General features: G+C 43.4%; 2 protein-coding genes across 3 annotated transcripts; both read left to right on the plus strand.

The window, feature by feature from the left end:
• The first annotated feature begins 193 nt into the window (after positions 1-193).
• Positions 194-10197, plus strand: herpud1 (homocysteine-inducible, endoplasmic reticulum stress-inducible, ubiquitin-like domain member 1). Its single transcript, XM_086302135.1, has 8 exons — positions 194-543; positions 1307-1384; positions 3709-3786; positions 4506-4639; positions 5638-5748; positions 5838-6206; positions 8346-8457; positions 8675-10197. Exons 1-8 carry the CDS (start codon positions 391-393, stop codon positions 8846-8848), a joined length of 1209 nt encoding a protein of 402 aa, XP_086158261.1. The 5' UTR covers positions 194-390; the 3' UTR covers positions 8849-10197.
• A 1066-nt stretch (positions 10198-11263) lies between these two features.
• On the plus strand, positions 11264-25003 carry cetp (cholesteryl ester transfer protein, plasma). 2 transcript variants are annotated; one of them, XM_086302133.1, is made up of 18 exons: positions 11264-11412; positions 11646-11939; positions 12448-12562; positions 12642-12773; positions 14660-14730; positions 16254-16341; positions 16414-16483; positions 16571-16631; positions 18525-18616; positions 18767-18866; positions 19807-19886; positions 20463-20513; positions 20587-20739; positions 20873-20940; positions 22272-22314; positions 22686-22755; positions 23918-24003; positions 24084-25003. In XM_086302133.1, the coding sequence occupies exons 2-18, from the start codon at positions 11798-11800 to the stop codon at positions 24159-24161; spliced, it is 1500 nt and encodes a 499-aa protein (XP_086158259.1). In that variant the 5' UTR covers positions 11264-11412; positions 11646-11797; the 3' UTR covers positions 24162-25003. The 2 variants fall into 2 exon arrangements, with proteins under 2 accessions (XP_086158259.1, XP_086158260.1); XM_086302134.1 differs by having other exon boundaries at positions 11287-11412; positions 11641-11939.
• Positions 25004-25090: the final 87 nt, after the last annotated feature.

Genomic DNA, 25090 nt, shown 5'->3' on the forward strand with positions numbered 1-25090 from the left:
TTGGACTTTAGCCCGGGTCTAAGCGCGTTTATCTCTGCTTTTCGATACCTTCTCAAATGGCACCAGAGTGTGGGTTATTCCTAAATAAACGATCTTTGGAAGCATAATCATAACTGCGCATGCTCAAGCGGCGAATATTCTGCAAACCTCCACGTCTGAGCACGAGCAGACGGTAGCCAATCAGGAGCGGCCACAGTGTGTTTGGAAACAACCTTCCTCCTCTAAAGTCCCGTATGAGGACCAGCGGAGACACTTCTAGAGCCACCCAGGTCACTGCAGTTTCTCTTTGACATAAGACGCACTTTCCCCCGGCTGTTCTTCGTGTTAGGGAGTCCAGCGAGTCACGGAGACATCCTGTTTTTCTAGCTCACACATCGGCAGACGGTAAAAATGGATGCAGGAAATTCTGAACAAAAGGCGATCACTCTCATCATAAAGACGCCCAACCAGGCTCAGGAGGACCGGACCATCGAGGGAGTGAGCCTGCAGTGGACCATAAAGGAGCTGAAAGCGCACCTGTCCGCTGTCTACCCGACCAAACCGGTGAGTTTACACAGAGGGCGGCGGAGCTATTCGCGGCTGTGCTGTGGAATGTGATGAGAGTAAAAAGGAGCTGTCAGCCATTTCCCCGGTCACGCGCGTGTATATGCGCGCGCTCACACGAAACCAGCGCAGCGTGCCTGCGAGTCCCATGAGCGCGAGCTCGCAGTCATGTCATTTTTTTCTGTTTAATTAATAAACTGAACTGTGACTGACACACCTGCAGTGAACACGTGTTTCTGTCTGTCTGTTGTTTTGGTATCTCTCTGTAGTTATGTCTCTGAAATAAGTACAACTTCACGGGAACATTCGTGCTATTCAGACCACATCCAGAGGTGTGTCTTAGGCGGGGGGGGGGGGGACTACACATGTCAAACATCAGTTTTGGACAGGAAGCAGAGAAGCAAAGGATCTACGCTTCAGTGGGGTGTAGCCAGGCACAGGCAGTGGACTGAAAAGGTTCAAGTGAGGAGCCAGGTTTCGTCTGTTTACCCAAATGTTGTGGGAACTTGGCATGTGTTTCTGGTTACGAAATGTTCTCATCAAAATCTTTGTTTTATTGTTTATTCTTTGTTTGATACTAAGAATAATTTTTTTTACTACAATTAGATATAAGTCTTTGTGATCTACTGCAAACAAATTACTCGACTTTGGCCATATTTCATGGTTTCAGTTTAGTACCTTAAAAAAAACAAGCTCCCCCACCTAACCCAAAGCAGCAAGGAGATCTGATTCGTTACTGACTTTATTCTTGTTTCGTCTCCAGGCTGTGAGTGACCAGAGGCTCATCTACGCTGGCAAACTGCTGCCTGATAACCTGCACATTAATGGACTCTTCATACAGGTGTGTGTGATAGCACGAGCTGTCATGTCAAGTTGTAAATGTCACGAGCTGATTATGTGCCACTATGCTGGTGACAAACTGGTGGAAGAGGGCTGCTCTCACTGCTGCTTGTAGGAGAATAAGGAAGTACACAGTAATTACTGAGACCTGTGAAAGGGCTGTGCCACAAAAACTAGGACAGACTATTTCATGTTTTTTGTTCAAGAATCCCAGTAGAGGCTCATTGCCTGAGAAGGCATGATAGACGTAAGACAATACCAACCGTGCACAAAGGAGCTGTCAGCCATTTATTCTGTAAACCAATCAGCATACAGCTGTAGAAAACCTGCACGCAAGCTTTGGAGCTTCTGCGGCCTTAGTTCTGTGGGCCCGACCCCACTTCCTTATAAACTAGAAAAACAAAACAAACAAAACTCATCTTACTGTCTGTCAGCGCTGGGAGGAACCACTATAGAAAAGAGTGCAACAGAGGGACAGCTCGGACTGAGAAGGTTGAGAGCTGAGGATGAGATGGTTTGGACACGTTCAGGGGGGACAATAGCAGATCTGTTGGACAAAGGATGATGAAGATGGTGCTGCGAGGTAGGAGGAAAAGAAAAGGACTTCAGTGAGGATTCATGGCTGTAGTGAAGGAGGCCAGGGATAGGGTGAGATGGAGATATAAACTTAAATTTCAGTTGTATACAGCGCTGTAACGAAACAAAATAACTGTGGACTTTTTTTGTTTGTTTTCTGTGAAAATCATTGATTTGGCGTAGTCTCAGTTTTTTTTCCTCCCATGGTCATCCACAGTTTGAGAACCACTGGCTGCTCTGAGTAGACAGAAACCCAGCAGAAGAGCTTCATACTGTACCAGAGCCATGCTTCCCTCACTGTAAGGGTCAAGAGTGCAGTTTTTTTCCTTTCATTTGTCACTGGTTATCAGACACACACACACACACACACACACACTGCAGTGAAAGGCCACATGCAAAAAGAAAAAGTCACAACCTGGACACTGTCGTACAAAATGACTTCATTATTTCTGAGAAAAAGATTCCACAGAAGCATCAACAGCACAAACAAGTTGGTTTAGTTCAGTGGCTTAAATGAGCACAGATGAAGGCTAGTAGACCCCTATCATCTGCCTGATATGGCTAGGGATGGGTATCGTTTAGGTTTTATCCAATACCAGTACCAAACTGGTACTTTTGAAATGGTGCCGGTGCTTAAACGGTGCTCGAACCGGTGCTTAAACAATGGAAAACACAAACTTTGTCCTAAAACCTCTCATATTTAGCTGTTTGTAAAAAGATAACAATGTTAGCCTTTTCTGCAGCTTTAGGGCATATATGGTATCACTCTATCAAACAAGAAGACAGCAGCATGTAGCTACGACGGTGTTTGCTAGTTCACCTTACATGCATTAATGTAATAACGTGGTTAGCCTACTCAACGTAAATTACACACGAACAACATTAAGCTACTCACGCAGAGAAGAACGGCTGCTGCTGCATCATCATCCTCATCATTTCTGCTACACTGGCAGGGCTAGGGGCCAGGACTCTCCTCTTCGGGTTCATGTTGCTAACTCTGGGTCGATAACAGGCACCACACCCGCAGTAGATGTGCTCGGTGTGAGGTCTCGCAGCAAGCTATCAAATACGGCGCATTTCTCAGCTTTTTAAAAAAACGCTTTGTGTCGCCAGGTGTTTCATCGGATTCGAGGTGTTCCCTCCTTTGACAGTATCACAGTATCACCTTAAAGCACTTGTTGCTGCTGAGTTTGCATCTTTTGCTGTGAAGTACAGCCAGACTTTGACCGCTTCACCTTGGGCATTTTTAATCAGTAGCTCTGCATAAAAGAACGTACGTATCTGGGCCCGCCTACTATCCTCGGAAACGTAAAATGATTGGCTAGAATCTAAAGTGTATGACATCTCAGGGGGAAAAAAGCACCGAAATGTGCGCTGCTTTTCAGTCTGGTTACTACCGTTTATGTCAGAACCGGTGCCATGATGGCACCGGACACCGGTACCAATCCCTAGATATGGCACTAATGGAAGTCACCGTGGCCACGCCCCAAATCGTACGTTCGGGTTCTAAAAAAATTCACGGTCAGTGCAGGCCAAAACATTTTTCAAACCAGGCTGTAAACATGCCTCATAATCAGAGTCTGTGGGATCGACACAGGTGACGTTAAGTGGCCTCCAGAGCTCGTACGTTGGTGTAATTCTGCAGGCTTTGAGGTTCTCAAAGTTTAATCGGGGTTCATTCAGACACAAGTCTGTATGTGTTGGGTGGATGTCACATGTTGTTTAACTGTTTTACCTCCACTTCCACAGACGGACTCAATTCCCACACTGCACCTGGTGTGTGCTGTTAGGAATCCTGCCCAGGGACCTCTGGGAGCCAGACCCAAGGTGAGAACACTTTAGAAGTAACACCCAGTGACTTTTCTCTAACATCAGCACGTTGTTTCGGTCCTCCTGGCTTTATAAAGACCTGCATGTTCACAGCGAAACTCCTGTTGGTGAGGTATTTGAATTCTGAGCTCCTGTAAACAAAGCAGCTGGCTTCATGCTGCCCTCGTATCCCTACGTTTGCATACAGGCTAGTTTCACACAGCGTCCTTGTGTGCCGTCTGTTACCATCCTTGTGTCTCAGAAATGACACCTGGCTGAGGCAACAGTGTAGTTTGCACTTCAAATGCTTTTCTAAATATTTTGTAAGTTTTGTTGAAGTTTCGAGGATATTTTCAGACTGAGTTAGTTTGGGCTCTGATGATGACAAATTCCAATCAAGAAATCAGTGTGAGGTTTTGTAAGTAACCTCAAGACACTGTGGTAAAGAGCGCTGCAGATGTGCTTCTTCACCTCCGCCCTTATTGTTGCCCCGCTGTGTAGTGGAACTGTTCTGCTTCAGCTGTTATCTACCAGAAGTCAGCCCAGACACTAAAGCTGGCATGCATTAGTATCAGTACACTTCCAAGCCGGAAACAAAGCTGCAGAAACAAAATGTGGTAGATCTGATAACACAGGTCTCAGCAGATGTTTCTTGCTGGGGATTTTTTGTTTGTTTTATTTTGTTTTGGGGGGGTTTGCAGAAAAAAAATGACATCAAACTCTTCTTTCCTTTGCAGACCAAAGAGCCACATTCCTCCAGTCCACAGCCCACACCAGCCCAGACTCCCAGCCCACCAGAGCTGCGGCAGAGGAGGCCGGCCTCCGCAGCTCCAGCACACACACAGACTCCAGTGTGGCCTCCTGCTGCCATGTAAGCAACAAAGGAAGAACTTCAGCTTGTGTGTCAGTGTGCTTTAATCCATCGCAGCAGTGTTTGCACTGTCAGAGAGAATGACCGCTATGCAGCCAAACCACTGAACATTTTTTATTCACCTTTAATACAACGCAGCTATGACTGCTAACTGTACAGTAAGCCATCGCTGACTTCCCTTCTCCACTTCCCCACTGGGGGAATCCCAGTTTCAAAACCAAGTGGCCTTCGGTTAAACTAACCTTTTAAAAGCTGAAGAACAGTCGAATCCTGATCATGTGATTTCTGGATCTTTGTTATTGTTTGTCAGCGACATTCAACAAAAACCCCAAAAGCTGAACTTAAAAATCATCAGTCGTGATAAAGATGCAGAACATGGAAGAAGCCACAGCTTTGCAGGTTGTGCTTTCTGAGGGGCCACTGTTTTCTGTGTCAGGCCGTTTTTAAATTGCAAACATGTAGCTGCTTTTAAGGTGGATTAAGGTATAATTTGTAGTTAATTTCATTTAAGCAGTGCAGAGCACTACCTCTGGAACCAGTATCAAAGATCACTGTTTCAGGAGCTCACAGCAAATATCAAAGTGTTTTGAATTTTCAAAAGTAACCACCAACAAACAGAGATGGTGACTGTAGTTCCTGGAACCAAGAAGACTGAAAATAATCAAGCATAGCTGAAAAATCAGCTGATGTTAGTTGGAGCTCCGCTGACCCCGCTCTACACATACAATTACTAAATCTCATTTTATTCATCGTATTAAAGCTGCTTTAGTCTACAGTTGCTGTGCATCTGCAGGCCGCTTTGCAACCCACCATCGCTCAGTGCCTGCTCTGCTTTGTACCGGCCTCTTTCTGCTGCACTCCACGTATGGGACTGAAGGCAAACACAGTCCCAGCACAGAGATGTTCTCTCGCGTATAAACGACTGCAGATGTCAGAAAATGATTTCTGTTTCCTAAAGAGAAGTGAAGATTAACAGTCTTGTGTCATGTCCCCGGCAGGACTGGAGCTCCTCAGATGACCCAGCCAACCTTTCCCACCTACTCCCTGTACAGCCCCCAGCAGCTGCTGTGGCTCCAGCATGTCTACGCTCGACAGTATTATATGCAATAGTGAGTTCTGCTTCACACACTGAAGGTTTTACACCCACAGCCACGTCTTGTGTTTGTCTGACTACTAATTCTCATTTTCCCATCACCAGCCATGCAGCTTTAGCAGCAGCAGGCAGCATTCCCACAACAGCTCCAACCATTGGCCAGTACCCTCCTGTTCCCGCCCACCAAGTACCCGTCCCTGCCCCGCTAGCTGATCAGAACCCCATCAACAACCTGCCAGCCAATCAGAATCCAGTGCAGGATGGCGCTTTCATCAACCCCGGGGAGGCCAACCAGAACATGCGGATGAACGCGCAGGGCGGAGCCGTTGTGGAGGACGAGGAGGGCATGGAGCGCGATTGGCTGGACTGGTTGTACTCTGCTGCAAGATTCGGGGTCCTGATGATGATCGTGTACTTCAACTCCAACCTGAGCCGCTTCCTGCTGGTGATGGGCACCCTGCTCCTCATGTACCTGTAAGTGTGCAGCTGTGGGTTCAGAGAGCTGCTGTAATCACTAGATTTAAGTCACAGGGGTCAACAAGAGTCTGGTTTTCTGAGTTCTCCCTTTTTAGCGTCTCTTGGTGAATTGCACACCAACACGCCTCGCCCATTTAAAGCCCAGCAGCCTGTCTGAGTCACAGACGGAGTGTGTATACACAGAGCCCCACCTGCAGGACATGGATCCTTTAAACCTGTTACACCAGCAAGGGGAACAAAAAAAGGTCCCTATACAGACCGATATAAGAAATATTATATTTATTTGTCTAGCAGACCTGTACAAATTAGACTCGAGCTGCTGTTAGAGCAGTTTTGGTAACACTTTGGTTACACTTGATATTTAGTGATAGGTACACTAAAATAAGGCAGTAATGTCAGATTTTTAAGATAAGACTTTATTGATCCCAGGACGGGGAAATTTTTTGCGTTAGCTCAGCTCAGGTACAAATATCAGAAGGAAAAATACCAAAAAAGTACAAACAAATTAAAAATAAGTAAGATAATACATGCATGCAACGGTAGCATACACAGTATGTGATTATGAATATGGTCGTGGAAATATGCAAGACATAAACTATATAACATAACTATTCTACCACTGCTACAGAAGACAAATGAATAAGTTAAGCACTGCAGGTGCTTCAGTTACTACTTTCCTGGTAATTTAGTGGAAAAACAAACTATTTCTTTCTATCCCGTACTGTTCAGGGGCAGCCTTATTATAGAGCGGCTTACCCTTTGCCAACTTCGTGGTATTGTGCAGGAAAGGAGACAAATATGAAAATGTAAATATGATCTGAAACCGTCACCTCTCAAAGTAAAATAAACTTTTTCAGTGATTTACTGTTAAAGTGGAAGTGCATTAGAAGTGAAGATGGTAGACCTATGATCTGACAGCAGACACGTTCAGAGTTTAATGAAGTGTCATTTCTTTTTTTAACATTATTGCTCTTTTGGGTCGACGAATATCAGTCATGTTTCTGTCAGTACTCTGCTTCTTCATATGTACTGACTCCTGTCCTAAGTGAGTCTAAACCACTGAATAAAGCCTGAACTTCCTCTTACTGATAAAGCTCAGACCGCAGTACTTCCTCGTGCTGCGGGGCTGCCACACAATCATATTTGCATCTCTGTGAAGGAGGGAGTTTCCGGGCTCAGCTGTGTACTGCTGACTTAAAGTCGAGTGATTTCATTAATGATGGCTGCACTGATAGCCTATCGTGACGCATACGAGTTGCTGTTGACATCTATCAGCCGTGTTGGCAGGATGTGCTTCCTTTAAAAAGTTTTTCTTTAAATCTTAAAACTCTGGAAGCTGTTAAAGAAAGGAGCGCTCACCGAAGGCTTCGTTTGAAGGGTTTGCTGCTGGTCGTGCTTTCACTCTTATTTGAGGCTGGAGATCACGCTGTCAGCATCAGCCGTGCTGCCCCCGGCCCACTTCCCTCTTGCTGACCGACGACCTCTACGGCTCAGTTCTGTTTTTGTTTTTTACTTTTAATCATGATGGTAGACTTTAAATCCTCACAAATGAGTTCACAGGTGTCAGCACTCAGCTGAAGGTTGACTGAAAGCATCACCTGCAGTTAGTTTCTAATCACTTCTTAGTTTTTGGAATAAAAGGCTCTAGACGAGCGCTCACGTGTTTTGTTGCCGTGACAACTTTATTAAGTGCTTAAATGTCATGTGTAATGTCTTCAGCTTCTCATCATAAGCAGAAATCTGATCTGACATTTAGTTTTTCTCAATAAATGACTCATATCGAGTTCTGTGAGATCATGTTTTCGAGCCTTGTGCTGCACCCAGCTGCCCGCTGCTGACCCCTAGTGTTCACTTTCAGATTTATCTAACTGGTGTTTAGGTGGTGCAGCAGTTTTCCTTAACCACAGAGAGCAGAAAATGGGGGGCAAGAAGTTTTTAACCACAGGCCTGAGCTCTTGATCCAGCGTTCTGATGGAGACTAGCGTGCTGAAACCAGGCACTGGCAGCTCTATGTGGGCATCACGGTGCAGGAAGCTCCAACCACGATGTGACGTTACAAACCTTTGGAGCTTCTTTCAGGATTATAGATGGTTAGCTTTTCCTTGTAACCCCTGAATTTCCTGCCTTGTCTTCCAGACACACCGTCGGCTGGTTTCCCTTCAGAAGGAGAGTGCAGGTCCCAGAACCCAACCAGCTGCAGCCCCCCGAGAACCAGCAGAACCAGAACAGGAACCCAAACCTGAATCCAGTAAGAAACTCATCATTTTTCTCTCTTGTTCACTTTTTCCTACATTGATGAAACTCCAGCTAAATGCTGCACACTGAGAAAAGACTGAATGTTTTTGAAATGAGCTAGCAGTGAGACCCGGGTCAGGTCGAGTCGCTAACCTGCACACAGGCCCTGATGTTTGCTGTAGTGGGTGAATTAAATGCTGCAGGCTGATGTGTGACGTGTGTCTCCTCAGGCAGGTGAGCACGCCGACAGACAGCAGGATGAACCAGCAGCTGAAGGATCAGAGGGAACGATGACAGCGGTGTTGGTGCCTCCTCACCGAGTGTCCGTCATGTGGACGGCCTGGGTTTTCTTCAAAACCTTCTTCTCCTCCCTCGTACCCGAGGCCGCTCAGGCTGTGGCCTAACTGAACATCTGGGACGGAGGACTGATTGCAGACAGTTCCCGCTCTTCTGTCATCTCTGGAGATGTTTCTTGAAGCGTGGGTGGAAGGCGTTTACCGAATAATAAATGGATGCAGACAAGAGCGCTGCACCTCAGTGCTCCGAGTTCCTGTGACTTTGATCTTTCAAGTGAGCGGGAAGCAAACCACACCAGCAAGATCCCCAAGAACTGCCAAAAAATGTGGACAGAATCAAAGATGCAAGACCTGAAAATATATTAATAAATCCTCCAACAGGATCCCAGCCGACCTGACCACAGACATCCACTGCCTGCCACCAGCCCCCCACCCTGATCGTTCCCTCCTTTTGTCCACAAAGTGGCAGCGGGTGCCGATAATCCTCCTGAAAGCTGAAACTGTTGTGCCTAAAACGCTCTTCATGTAACGACGTTTACATCCACATGCCTTCTGATTTAAAATCATGTGCCACGCCGTGGTCGCTGCGTGGCCCGGCTCCGTGAATCAGTATTCGGCTCATCTGAGGACGCGTGGGTGCACGGGTGTCTGTAACACTCAATCGGACTGAAACGTTCGCCTCTTCCAAAAGCGGCTAAACTTATCTTCGCATTGAATTTTTAAAATCAGGGTCCTCAAAATTATATGTATATATAAGGATTTCTGTTATTCATATACTTAGGGACCTTTATTTGCTTCCTTACACTTTTTATAGTTAATCAGAAACAAGCTGAAGGTTTGTCCAAACATCCACATTAACACAAGTGAAAACGACACTTTACTCATGTTATTTTCCCTTTCAGTGAGTGGCAATTGTGACCAAATACAATTTGAAATCCATCTGTAAAACAGTGATGGTGGTGCAGCTTAAAATGCGTTTTGTAATTGTATTGTATGTACACGAAGCACTTTATAACATGTATCTTATGCAAAGAGAGGTTGTGATTTCTATTAATGCCGAGTTGCTTTTACTGTCAGAGACTGGACAAAGTTTCGTTTTAAAGTGTGACTTGATGTGAAACTGAAATTCAGTTCATCAGCTGTGCTTGTTTTGGGTTTTTTCTTTGGTCCTCAGAAGAGAATAAACAGATGTTAATATCATAACAATGCCTCTGAAAAGAAGCAGCTTTTAGCAGAGGTTAAAGGTCACAGCCCTTCCTGTAATCCAGTCTAGTTTGCTTAGCGCTTAAGCCCCGGGTGTTAGCACCCCGGGTCCCTGTGAGGGGACGACGGTCGCTCGTGGGTCACAGTGTGCGATTGGAAATTTCTTTTTTAATCATCTTTCCATTACAAATGGATGAATGCTGTACAGTGAAGTGTGTTTTCCAATAATGGATGCAATAAATATTCTTAACTTTAATGATTCCTTATTTTGTGGATTTGTTTCTTCTGATGTTTGAGTTTGATGACCGCATGTTTAAACATACTGAGGCTCAAGTCCCCCCACTGCATGTGCTGCCTGCAGGCACAGTCACAGTACAAATACATTCAAATTATAGGTTCAGCACAGCAAGCTAACAATTATATTTGCAGGTTGGCTTGATTTGCCGAATGCAAATAATTAATACAAAGTAGAATCCACTAGTTAAAAACAGGCCAATGCAAAGTTTGGCTGCTCTGCCTGCATCCAAGGGGTGTAAGCCTCCTGTTATTAAATGGAATTTTAGTGTATTTCCTTTTGAAATTAAAATGTAATCAGATACAAACACAGGTTATTGCATTAGAAGTCAGAAATAATTATTTAGGTAGTGCAAAATTTCCTGGTAAAGGGAAAAGCGAAGTCAAACCTTTCACCACCAGGGGACAGTCTTCTTTTTCCATATGGTGTTATTGTAGCTGATGAATAAGTGTCCAGAAAACGCATGTTGTAGCTCTGCCTCCAGAGTTTTCTGCTCCAGCCTCCTCCCTCAGTGTAAACAGGTAACGTGTGGGAATCAAACTGGAGCTGACACGTTACCACAGCAAGCAGCTCATCCACCTGCATGCAGACAGCCACGCTGGATCCTCATGCAGTGAGCTCATGTTCATGTGCTGATAGCAGAAGCACAGAAGATGCGGACTGCTGAGCGACGTTTCTTCATTCATGTAGATGTTTTGCTTGACTTGGTTTCAGAGCTCGGGAGTACCTGCAGTGTGTCCAAACCTTTCAGGAACAGAGCAATAAGCAGCTTCGTGTCACTGGACCAATCATCTGCAGCAGCTGAGAGCGGGCTGCCTTTGTCCAGGTTGGTGAACTTGTGCCTCCCACAGCCTCTCGTTTCTGTCTCACACTCGTGTTTTTAGAGTGGAAGAACCAATCAATAAAGTCAGCTGATGCCATCGCACATAAAACACCCACACTTATTGATTCCTGTTAAGGCCCCAGCTAGATCAGTGCCCCCTTTGTTGTTACGTCCAGGCTCCGTCAGCTGTACCTCCCCTTTCGTCTCCTCTTACAGGGAGCTCCTGTTTCATTGTGACCCTGCATTTATTCAGGAACGCTGGCCCTGAATGTTAGTCCCCTGATGAGAGGAGGAAAGGCTGGAATCAGAGGCTCCGTGTCCTTTTGCTCACTTTTAAGGCGTCTTTGTGGGGTACGTATGCTGGCAGTGTTGCCTTCTGCTTCTTGTTTTGTCCCAGTTTGAAAAGAAAGGGATGCATTCTTTGTCCTGCTGAAGAGCTCAAAACTCCAGAGTCTGTGCTCATACCTGAGGTGATAGGACAGGTTGGACTTTGATCAGTTTACTTTAACGGGGACAGACCTGAGTCAGTGTTTGTCCTTTCAACGAGTCTGAAGCACAAGACTTGTCTTTCTCTGTCAGCACAGATATCAGGAGCACAGTTTTCCATGTTCCTGATGATCCGTTAGTAAAGCCAGAACCGAGGGAACCAGGATTCACCTGCTGTGCTCCGACAGAACCGTCCACAGGGTTAGACACCTCAGCCAGTTCTCAGAGAGGGAAAACCACCTCATGCACGATGCCCGGCAAAGTCCCGCTGCTGCTGCTGCTGTCGTTGCTGTCCTGGTTCGGCACATCCCACTGCTGCCTGCAGGACCCCGCTTCAGCCTACAGATTCACCGGAGCCGTGTGCAGGCTCACCTACCCCGCTGCTGTCGTGTGTGAGTCTTTTTTTCCTGGAATTTATTTGACTCCATTTATTGATTTTATCTAATCATCCACTCAAGCAGCGACTTTCTGGAACCAAAGAGCAGGAACAGAGTGACGATTTTATTCAAACACATACATTCAGTGAAGTTTCCGGATAGTTTTCCCTGTTTGCAGTGAAATAGCAGCAGCAGCAGCTTTAACATGATTTCATTCAGTTGGTCGTCAGGTGAAGTGCACGTCACATCTATCTGCCACAAACCTCAGTCTGGTTGTGTTAAAGTTTCTTTTCTCCTCACTGATGTTTTAGGGTCTTATGAAGTTCATTCATGTGATTATTGCAATTTGGTGCTAATAAAACAAAAAGATTAAAACATTTAAATGGAAAATAAGACTTGTTTTCAGCCAGTTCTGAAAGTTGTACTTAATGGGAAGTATTCACGTCGGCTCATCTGTCAGATTAGGTCACCACAGATCACAACCCTGTGGTGTTTTAGAGCACACGTGCTTTTATCTTTGCAGTGAATGAGAAAACCACTAAAGTGATCGAGGCGGCTTTTCAACACGCCCGATACCCGAGCATGAAGGGGGAGAAGTCCCTGCTCTTCATTGGAAAGGTCATGTACGGCCTGGACAAGTGAGGAGACACACACACACACTATAAACATATATGTGACACCCATGGTGAAAAAGCGTGTCCGTCCTTCACCGTCCAGTTTGGAGATTCACAACCTGTCGATTGGTCAGAGCGCGTTTGAGCTGCATCCAGGTGAAGGCATCGCCATGGAGATAAGCAATGTGTCTGCAGTGTTCAAGGGCAGCATCCAGTATGGATACGGCAGCTGGCTGTGAGTATGTGTGACCGACAGTGACACACACACACACACACACACACACACACACCACCATATGATCTGATCTACAGATTCTTAGAGACTACTGCACATCACCTCGCTGAATCATGTTACTGTTTGTCTGATGAGAAGTGTGGATACTGGACTCAGTGATGCTACTGTCAAGTTGTGTTTGGTTGTAGTTTAGCCACATGCTGCACAATTGTTACCTTTAAAACAAGATCAGAGAAGCAACGCTGCTAATTTAAACCATAAAAAATCCAAATCCACGTTCGCATTAGAGAGTGTGGAGCAGGGAAATTATTTTACTGCTATTGTTAAATAATTGTTATCATTACCATTGCATTAATAATATAATCTGGAGTTTATATTGCATTCAGGGGTTAAACAGTGTCTCTTTCAGAAAGACTGAGTTGCAGGCTGACAGGAAGTTGTATGCAGAAGTGAAAGCAGGAAGTTATTTTGAGCAGCAGGCTAAGATGAGGCTTTAACAATGTAACATATAGCTTTAAGAAGGCTTTAAGGTTTTATGCATACAGGTATTAAATTAACTTTGTATTCCAGGTGCAGTTATAACTATTTTATACATATTGCATATCTGTGCTTATTTGAGTTGATGTTCAGGTTCTTTAAAGGTCTTAAGCTTCATCTAGTGAGAGTGTCTAGATGATCCATGCTGAGGGAAAACTAGAACATAGAAGGAATTGCAATACATGCTTACAAAACACTTATATATCAGATCATTTTATATTAAGGTTTTAGTAGAGGTTCTTGGTTAAAACATTTATTTAGTAGAAGACAGACACATAGTCTCAGTGAGCCTCTGTCCTGGTGAAAGGTCAGAAGTGCAACAGGTGAATTGAGAAAGAGCATGTGAGGTCGTGACACACACACATGAGTTAGATTTATTTAGAGGAGAGAGAGGTTACTCATGTCTGGCTGTAACTGCAAAAGTGTCTCGGTAAAAGAGGAACCGTTCCTTGTTGTCTCGGCAAGAAAGAGGAACAAGACAAGAACTGAAAGGTAGACAGGAAGGGCCAGCCATGAAAATAGAAGATGATCTTCTGGGTTAAAAGTCTGATCTATGTATAAAATGTATCTGTGACGCATGAAGGGGCGTCAGTAAATCAAACCCTGATGCTATAAAATATCTGTTCATGCTTTGATTAAGTCGAGGACTACTGGCTGTCTGCGTACAGAGTGTCTTCCCACACGTGTGTTCATTAAAATCATTGTTGGACCAAGATCCTCTGGACCATGAGTGGTTTGTACTCTCCCTCCTCAATTTTGAACCTTAACAAGAGCAGCCCTGGTTTTGCTCAAAACAGGTTATAGTTTTAACACGGGTCTCTATGGAGACCGACTTTCTTTCATGCTAATGCTCTTCATACTCCAATGCGCCCAAAACTTCCAATTTAATTTGAATGAATGAGTCTTCACTTTGGAATCAATGATTATTTCTCAGTAATACGACCACAGCAGCGATCTGATGTCATTTCCTCCTGTAGTTTTGTTTTCAGGGCTTTAGAAATGATTCAGTTCAACGATGACTGAAAGTCGAGCAGTTTTTCTTTGTTTGGTGGTTTTTTAAACTTTGACACAGAGTTTAAATGTCAAATAGCAGCAACATGGCTGACTAGCTGGGATAGCTTTGTTGCAGTTTGAGTCTGATGGGAAAACCACTGCACTAATACTTTGTTTTTAGCATAGGTAGATGGACTTTTGTGCATTTTGTGGGTGTTTTTAAACATTTTTTAGTTGAATTACATTATTTTCAGCGACTGGGCGATTACTAATTCTCAGGCAGTGAGGATTAGTAATCCCTCCTGTTTCCTGTGATCTTTGACCTTACTCTCATTTGTATTTTTCTTTTTCTTTAGTGTTAACTTCGGACATTCAGTTGACTTTGAGATTGACTCTCAGATTGATCTTGGAATCAACCCCAAACTTTGTAAGTACATCATGTACCAGTTTGTTTGACCTCTCAACAAGCCACCCCATCAGCAGTCACCGTTCCTGGGTTAGGTTTGTGTTTTGTTCCACATTCATCTTGGTAGTTTTTTCCATTTTTTGATGCTTTACGTTCTAGCTCCATTAATGTATTCAAAGCTTTCAGAATGTATCAGGACTGAACATAAAAACATACAATGATCACATAAAACTCAGTGGATTGTTAAGGTTTAGTAAAACAAAAAAAGGGCATAATGAGAGGTCAGAGGAGAATGGCGAGCCTGCTTTGAACTGACAGGGTGGCAGCAGTTGTTACAAGTTCTAACCACTTGTTCCAACCAAGCTGTGCAGAAGAGCCTCTCTGAACCTGAAGCAGATGTGCTACAGCAGCAGAAGACCACACTGGATGTCTTCCTGTCAGCTAAGAACAGGAAACTGAGGGGACAGTTCATACAGGCTCACCTAAACTAGACAACAGAAGACTGGAGCCTCCATTTCTCCTGCAACATTCAGATGTCAGTGTCAGAATTTGCCATAAACCACATGGATCCATCCTGCCTTGCATCAGGGATTCAGGCTTGTGGTGCTGTTGCTGTAATGGCACATGTAAGTAGCCACTGAGCATTGTTACCTGAGTGTTCCTGCTGACCGTGCCCATCACAGTGCAGCCATCCGTTGACGCCTGCTTCCAGAAGGAAAACCATGTCACATCACAAAGCTGAAATAATCGCACATTGGTTTCTTAATAAACATGATGATGACTTCACTCTACGGCCTCCACGGTCACCTGGTCTCAGTCCTGAAGAGCACCTTTGGGATGTGGTGGGATGGGAGATTATCATCTCGGATGTGCAGTAACTGTCCGCATGGACCGAGTGAACGTTTCCAGTACCTTTTTGAAGGTGCTGGCAGTTCTGATGGTGAAAGGAGATCCAGTCTGACACAAGCAGGGTCTACTTTATAACATGTAAGATTATTTCCACTTAAACAAACATGTGTGCCTTTAGTATGGGAAGAAACCCACGAAGGCACAGCAGACGCATGCCCTGGTATCTTGGACGGCTACACCAAAACTAAAAATCTAGCAAAAGGCTGCCCCCTGGTGGTGAAAGTTTTAGTTATTTTTTTTGAAGAGGTTGATTGAGTGAAGTACAAACTCAGTCTAACTGCGCCGCTGCACAAATATTGCAGGGATTTAACGTGTGTCGTTTGTGTTGCAGCTTGTCAGCCTTATGTTTGTTTTCCATTAATACTTTACATCTGTATTGTATTTCACACTGCGTTATTAGTAGCATTTTACTTTTCCTCCACAGAAAACTGCAGTAACTCCCAAGAGCAACCATGTTTGTGTATTTTATAATAATAATAATAATAATACAGTGAAAGTTTGATGTCATCATCCACCATCTTAAAATGTGGCTGCTAGTGTAGCATGTGGCGGTCTCTTTTGTTCCAGCTGACACACAATGAAGCATCATATAAACACTGACTAGCTATCCTCTGTCACCTGTGTGTCCCCGTCAGACTGCGGTGATGGAAAGGTAGCAGCAGACACAGCAGACTGTTACTTGAACTTTCACAAGCTGCGTCTGCACCTGCAGGGAGACAAAGAGTAAGTAACAGAAGTGGGAATGAAGCATCTGCATGAATCTCAGTGTCTGACTGTCAACATTTTTGTGGTCAGGCCGAACTGGCTGAAGAAGCTCTTCACCGACTTCATCACGCTTACTGTCAAGCTGGTCATCAAGGGACAGGTGAGGGCGACAGAGACAAACCTATGATGTGCACAACAATGATTTTTGAGAAGAATAAAGCAGTGACAGGTGTCTTCTCAAATACAGATCTGTAAGGAAATCAACAAGGCGGCAAATATACTGGCTGACTTCATACAGGACACGGCAGGTACGCGAAGACCTGAAGGAAGTGTTTGAAATCTAGAATTAAAATCACTTTCCTTTCCTTAACCCTTTAAGACCTACCATAGAACCAAGTCCGCCAGAGCTTGTATTATATTTGTACATGCTGTGGAGCCATTTTTGGGAGCATTTCAAGTTGATATACATCAATACAACCATTATAGCCCAAATTTTAATAACATGTCTGCATTAAGTGCATAGTAATTACATAAATTGCAAAAAAGTGCAATAAACTACAAAAAAATTGAAAATTGTTTTTGTTTTTTTAACATATATTTCTAGTTAGAGAAATTTAAGAGGCTTATCCCTCAAAACAAAATAGTTTCCCACCACAGGAAATTTATTTTGAGTGTCTTCATAGTTTTATTTTTGAAATACACCAATTTTTATATACTGCAGGAAAAATGAAAATAAATATTATAATGCAGATTTGCAAAAAAACAGCATGTGCATCAAAATAAACTATTTCCAGCAGTGCAACATGAGTCCTAAGCATCCCAGAAACGAAACAGAAAGTCATAAAGTCAAACATAACTTTTAAAAACACCAGTATAGGCTCATGAGGCCCTGATAGTAAAAAAACTACATTTCCGCTAAAATGACGTTACTTCCGGTTTCGGGCAGGTCATGGCGGACATGCAAAAGTTCCGCTGACGTCTATTCCAACGTAGGAAGTGTTATGAACAGCTGATCGAATCGGCAAAGCGTGTTTCTGGAATATTATGTTTTTGTTGCTGCAAGTGGTTTTTATGCAATTTTTGCAAAGCTTTATGTGGAAGGAAACTGTGACCTAGCACAAGCTGATGGCATAAGATGTAAGTACAACTCCTCCGGTTTCATATGCAAAAAAAATTTATTGCGCTAGCTTACAAGGTTGCAGAGCTACTGGGATTTAAAAGTAGCCCGCTCCGACCGGCTTTAAAGGGTTAAGCGTCTGTTTCTGCACAAGCTTATTATTGGCACCAAATAATCTCCCATGAACGATGTCTTAGTACATATTTAATAGAAATGCTAAAACATAGTATGACTCTTACTTCTCGGCGGGTGTTTGAGTTGCACGGTGCTCCTGCGGCGGTCTTTTGATTTTGAGGTTTTCAGCTCTTGTTCTTGTTGGAGTAAGGTCAGCGTAGAGCTCTTGAGAAAAGCCCGGCTCCTGCTATGTTTGTCGTTTCTTTGTATCGTTTGTCGCTTCCAGCTCGTCATAAACTGACAGTTTTCCAGGACATGTTGGACTACCAATCATGGAGGGCAGTGTGGATGTAAATGTGTGAAACAGCCTGCATACAAATGTTCTCTACTGCCGTGGTGTCTGAAGACTGTGGTCTTAACCTTCTGACTATACAGACAGACGAGGTGCAGTGAGGAATTAGTCCTGTCAAACTGCCTCCTTTTTTATCTGTTTGAAATCGACGCTAAGGGAGTGCACATTAAAATAAGACAGGAAGACGAACTCTTTGAAGCTGAAATTGATGTTTTGCTCCAGAATTCTTCAAAAAATTAGATTTCATTGGATTTTGAACAGATATTTAAGACAATGAAGCAGCTGTGTCTTGATTTTGTACAGCGTCAGTTTTCATGTTATGGATTATTTTTTCTCAGTGGTGGCGAGTCATTGCTCAACTTCTTCTCCTGTCGTCCCTGGTCATACACGCCAAGGAGAATAGACTTCTTTAAGTTATCACTGCACATGTTCAAAGCAACAGAAAGTGGGAAAAATGCTTCACTTTCCACAGTTTCCTATAAATGCGTGCAGGCGTGCCAGCAACACTTCAAAGGAACAACATATGATTGTTTCAGTGAGATACCAGAGAAATCAGGTCTTTGGCCTTTTATGTGATCGACCACTTTTTGAAGTTTTCTATTTTATCCATGTGTGCAGAGCAGTTCCTCACTGATGGAGACATCAGTGTGGACATCGGTATCGCTGCTGCTCCGGTCATCACAGCAAACTACATTGAATCATACCACAAGGTAAATGATGACTTTAGATACATAGTTGAATACACAGCAGTGCTGGATCTCCTTTAAATAGTGTAATGTGCAGTAATTCTTCAGTACTGGAGGACACGTAGGGGTCTAATAATGATCTCGTTGGTCACTGTGGGGCTCCATCTCTCCCAGGGACTGACCAAGTACAACAACAAGGTTGCTGTCATCAATGAATCGGTTTTCCAGCCGAGTCACCTGACTGAAGACAGGATGATCTACTTTTGGATTTCAGGTTAGCAGCAGACGCTGTGTTTATCTTGTGTATTTTATTTTCCAGGTAATTTACACCTTTGTGAAGTGAAATTCCACCAGGTACTATAGAAGGCAATGACCACGCTCCCCGTTTCTGTCTTCTCTATCCCCTCACCCCCACCAGTCACAGCAGAGGGGTGGCCCTCTGTGAGCTCGGTCCTCCTGGAGGTTGTTTAAAGGGAGTTCTTCCTCCCCACTGTTGCCAAGTCCTTGTTAATATTGGATCATCCACTTGTTGGGGCTTTACAAGTTTCAGATTAATTTGTAGCTTTGGAAGTCTGCCACAAAAGAAAGAAACATGAAAAACAGCATGTATGTTGGTTAACACATAGACATGCTCAAGACGGCCTGCTGGAGTTCAGTCTGAGCTTCAGAATGGTGCTTGAGTGGCTGTAAACGTGGAGTGTTTTTGGAGCCAGACGAACTGTCGGAGTATTTCAGAAGCTGCTGATCTGCTGGGATTTTCCCACACAAACATCTCTGGGTTCACAGAAAATGGTCTGAAAAAGAAGAATATCCAGAGAGAGGAGCAGCAGAAACTGAAATAAGCCCAAGTTAGAACCAATGGATGTAGAAGAGCGTCTCTGAACCTTAAACCAAAATCAGCAGAAGACTCCTCCAGGTGTCACATCTGTTCAAGAACAGGAAACCGAGGCTTCAAATCACCACACAAGACTGGAACCTGAAATTGGAACATTTCTCCTCAAGGCCGTCAACACTGAGCCAAAAGAGTGTCGAGGTTATGTAGCTGAAACACTGAAACCAGATAAAGGATGATCAAACTGTGTCCCATCCATGCTCTTTAACATTCACAGGTTTATTTGTACAAAAATAAAATAAAAACAATTTTATTTAAATATATTGAAAAACATTTATTTGTACGTGGAAAGCTATTAATGCAAATGTTGTTTTGGCTGCAGACCAGTTCTTAAACCCGATGCTCAAAGCAGCTCACCAAGATGGCCGCTTTCAGCTGAATGTCTCTGGAGAAGAGCTCACCGTAAGTACTTCAGCCTGACCTAAAAGCTCCAAGTCAGACATTTGTGGTATCTTCTTGCTCGATCTGGGATCAGATGTTTGAACTTGCCTGCTTCCTAATTTCCTATTTTTTGTATGTTTGTCACATTTAAATGTTCAGATCATCAAACAAATTTTTCATTCACCACAGCAAGTCCTCCAGGTCCGGGGCAGCAGACCATATTTTACTGTTGGTATGATGTTCCTTTTCTGAACTACTGCGTTACCTTTACGCCAGATGTAACGGGACACACACCTTACAAAAAGTTTAACTCTGGTCTCGTCGGTCCACAGACGAGCCTTTATGTTCCTTTGCTCAGCAGTGGTTTTCATCTTGGTCTACGCCACCATGCAGGTCCTATTGGAGGAAGACTTTAACTTTGTTTACCCCTTAATAAAAAACACCTTTATTTAGAAATGTGTTATGTTTATCTAATATTTAAATTTGTGTGATCATCTGAAACATTTAAGTGTGACAAACATACACAAATATGAAGTCAGGAGGGGCAAACACGTTTTCACACCACTGTACATGTTTGAGTCTTGAATATCATTTCAGACGCTCCTCAGGACAAACCTCTCTACTGCCATGCCTGAGCTTATTAGGAAGGTAGGAGTGAAAGCTGCATATAATATATACTTTCTGAGATGGGACGTAAAGCATTTTGTGTTTTTGTGTTCAGTGTCTGCTGGATGCAGCTTCCCCAGAGTTAAGACTGTGGAGTTCATCTGTTCCACATTTGAACAGTTCCACTTCGGGAACCACAGTTTGGGTGCAGGCATCTGGACGGCTCCACTGTGAGGGCCAAGGCACACCAGTACTCTTCTTTCAGACGGTACCAGCTGCCTTTTCCTATACTGAGACAAACTGGGAAACACTTCTAATTCTCAGTATTGACACATTGCGTCTGTGCAATGAATAAGAAAGCCATGAATTACAAAGTCTTGATCTTTGTGTTTGATGTGTAGGACATGGCCGTAGACATCACAACTTCCTATGTTAACAAGAAAGTCCTCCTGCAAGGTCATCCAACAGAGTAAGACTGGTTGACTCATATTTTTGAACACCTTGACTGATGACCCAGTTTGGTCCCAGCGGCAGCTGTGGCCTAACATTTGGCTCTAGAATGCTTTGGTGTACAGAGGAGCTCGTGCATGAGGTGTTTGGTTTCCTCCAAACGTGGTCCTGAGCATGATGGACGAACATCTCCACTTTGGTCTCGTGTGTCCAAAGCACATTGTTCCAGAGATCTTGTGCTCGTGGGTAATTTCTCTGAGCTTTGCACAGTCTGACCTTTGCTGGGACTTCCACTCCTGGAAAGATTGGGCTTTAATTTTCATTTTTTTACGTTTTTGCTAAGTGAATATTCAGACAGTGTAATGTGGTTGAATGTGTAACACACTGTGTTTTATACAATGACCCCAATAACAAGTTGGTGATCTTGGTATCAAAACAAACTAGTTCAGAGTCTAGTGTAAAGGCAAAGGTGTTGATCTTAGGCTGCGTTCACACTGCAGGCGAAAGCGCATCAAATCCGACTTCTTTGACCCTCTGCGACCATCTATCCATCATGGTGTGACAGTGTGAACGGCACAAATCCGATATTTTCAAATCCGATCTGGGTCACTTTCGTATGTGGTGCTGAATCCGATAGATATCCGATGTTTTAGAAAGCGACTGCTGTTTGATGGTCACGTCGCATTAAATCCATCTTTTACATCACCGACACAAGACAGACGCCAATTATCAGCGCCGGAGAAGACATGGTGAACGCTTCCTGGCCATCCAGTGAAACTGCTGAGAAGACAACGTTGGAGAAACGTGAACATTTTCTTTGTTCTGTATAATCTGCAACTATCCTTTGAAGCAGCGCTCCTCTCTTAAACGGCAATAAGGATCATTATTAGGTTATTTACATTATTATGTAAATAACAAAATAACTTACAGCAAAAATTGGGAAACGTAAAGTCCGAAGTCTTTATATTAAGGCCATCAGTCAAACAATACTGTACTCTGGGTCTAAACAGAGCGCGTTGTGTGTGACGTCTTCTTTTTAAGCGTTCACACTAGAGCGCGTTTGCTGTCGCATTTTATTTGTAGTGTGAACGAGCAGACAAAAATCTGAATTGAGCATCAAGACCTGCAGAGTGAACGTAGCCTTAGTCTGTTGCTTGGAGAAAAGATTTAAAAGGAACTCCAAAGGCTCACCTGTGCTGTCTGACTTCTACTTTTACTGTTCTCACCTAAGTGTAAGGATGTAAGTGTTAGACTCTGATATCTGATATAAAACTTATCTGCAGATGTAACTTCGGTCAGTTTGTCCTGTTCGTCTACGCCTGTGTGTGATTGTGATCCTCTTTCATTTAGGATCTCAGCATTCAGAGCTGAGCTGCTGTTACAGGATCAGCAGGTAGGCAGTCAGAGTAATACGAGTGTTTTTAACCTGCTCCATTTCCTTTATTTTGGATATTGTGGTGCGGTTGTGCTAATTTTGTACCTTTGACATCCTTTATAGAGCTGCTGTCAAACAACACGTCAAACTTTATGCTTTAAAAAATTCAATCACTGCTGAAAAAGTAATTTTCATGAATTCATCCTGAAAGCACTACACACGTTAAAGTGTTATTTTAGATGTATGACAAGCTGCACAGATTTGTACATTATTACTGAACTGTTAAGTGTGAATAATTCAGTCTTTCTTCAGATTATTTAATTCCCAGTTAAACTGAACATTTCCATTTCTGGTTAGACTTCATCGGTAACCTTTCCCTTTCTTTCTAGCGACATGATGAAGCACTCGAGTTCCTAAAGGAAGCTGTGGTGAAAGTTGGAACTCCCAAAGTCCTGTCTGGTAAGAAACACAGCGCCTCAGCTCCGTCCTCAAACCTTTCACATTATTATAAAGCTTTCCTAAAGTCTATAAGACTGCATGAGTTTTATCATTACTACGCCTCTCTGCCAGACACTTATGAAAGCACTTGTTGATTTACCATCAAACAGCTGATCCAGTGCTTCAGCTTGAATGATTCTTCAAAGTGAACATAATCACTGCATGTATAAAGGCTCATTTACACCATTTCGCTCTCAAAAACAGGTCAGTAAGTGAAGCTGGATCAGCGTTGACAAAAGTGTAGACTTTCTTTACGAAATTACAGATCTCTGTGTTACAAATACTCCTGTAAAAAGTTTAAGCACTAAATAACTTCTATACTCCAGTAAAAGTAAAACCGTGCAGCCTCAGAAATATAGTTAGAAAGTAAAGAGTAGCGAATTCTACTCACCACTTTTGTAAAAAGGTAACTGAACCTTTTGCTATGTTAATATAATAGGAAACAATATTAGTCCAATCTAAGTTCTAATTGTCACGAAAGCTTCAGTCTGTCATGTCGGACACGTGCAGTGAAGGAGAATTTCATCAAAACAACTATTTTCTGTTGCCTACATTTTTTCAAAGTACTTCTTGGTCCTGTCATTAGTCAGCTGGCATTAATGAATCTAATAGCACAAATCAACCTGGTGACGTAACCTTGTGTACTGACAGAAGATGGTGCTAGACACTTTCTAAAAACTTGAAGCACTTCTTCCTTAACCTCCTAAGACATGAACTCTTCCACGACAGCATTTTTAATTTCTCTTTGCTATTTGGGCTGATTGGGGCCCGATGAATGTAAAAACAAAGAATTACCTGATTTTATTTTTTTACCTGATTTTTGTTTCTAAGAAAAATCAGAGCCACTTATGAGGATATTCGTTTAAATTTTCGATAGAACAGTAGCAGTATAATGTCCTCGTAAGTGGATATCAGGCCCTTGTAGAGCAAAATTGAGTATTTTGGTCTAAATAACCCGAAGTGTGATGTCCACATATGTGGACGCAGGTGCTAGAAGGTTAAATCCAGCTTCACAGCCGGTGTTACATCTGTGTCAGAGAGCGAGAGCAGATGGTGTAAACAAGCCTTTGTACAGTTAGTGTGTCATTTCCACTCTGAAGGATGCTTTTGTGGTTTGTTCCAGTTCTGGGAGTTGAGCTAACCAGGCTTCTGGACAAACAGGGATTGTACCAGTTTGATCTCTTTAACCCTGAGGTGCTTCCCCGGGACGTGAGTCTTCTCCTTCCTCTCTTTCTGCATGTGTTGTATCCCTGCATTCTCACAGCTTCTGCCTCTTATCTCTGCTGCAGGGCTTTGTGGTGATTCAGATGGATTTTGGTTTCCCTCATCACCTTCTGGTCGAGTTTCTCAAGAGGACACTTCAGTAACCTTTAAATGTCCGACCCGAGAGTGTGTTTTAATCTGAAAACTCAGCTAGGACTGATGTGAGTCAGAACATGCTTCTGTCAGTTAGTTGGTGAACATTTTGTTTGTCGTTTGATTAAAATTAAATACCATGTAAAAGCTTCTGCAGGTGATGTACAGTCAGTAAAGATTACCACAATTATTGTGAGACTTTGCCTCACCTGATTGTGTGAGTTATTGAGATCAACACAAGGTGTGAGTGAAAGAAGGCGTCCACGTCCACTGTGAACGACCATCCTTGAACAGAGGAGCTGGCTTACACCTGTCTGCCACCTATAATCTAGTTTTGAGATCCTCTCCTAGACGCCTTATCGCCCACTCACAGCTTTGACAAATGCCCAGCTGGGACAAGCACATTTACTCAGGGCTTTGATGATGTGGTGTTCTTCTGTTTCCCTGACGGCTGTATCTGTGGGGATGGTGTTCACTCTGTGCTGGAGCGTCCTGTAGCATACGAATGTTTATTTTCACACTGACGTTTGAGACACTGCTCTGATAAACATAATCACAGGAATCTGTTATTCTGTCTGGAAACAGGAGTGGAGGATTTCACGAGGATGAAAATACACAGTTATTAACTGTTTTATCTATTTTGTTTGTTTTGTGCCTGTAAAGTTTAGTTTTGCTTTGTGGACAGTCGTTGTTTGAGAGATGCTGTAGAAGGACAGAATACCTGCACCGTGATCCAAGTACACTCGTAAAGGACTGACCCTCAGACAGGAGTTTGGATGTTTTACTAGTGTATGTTTTTTGTCATAATCTAATGCCCAAGATTGTTCATTAAAACTCATTCATATGCTGAATAACGTGCTTTGTTGGTTAGCGTTCTCTTATAAAGTTTAATAACTCCTGTCCCCTGGTCTGATAGTAGAAACATTTGTTTGGGCTGTAG

This window comes from Aulonocara sp. 'chitande type north' Nkhata Bay, linkage group LG7 (assembly GCF_057382095.1).
Source record: "Aulonocara sp. 'chitande type north' Nkhata Bay isolate Kocher_YH1m ecotype deep benthic linkage group LG7, A_spYH_male_GT1.1, whole genome shotgun sequence".
NCBI classification, from domain to species: Eukaryota; Metazoa; Chordata; class Actinopteri; order Cichliformes; family Cichlidae; genus Aulonocara; species Aulonocara sp. 'chitande type north' Nkhata Bay.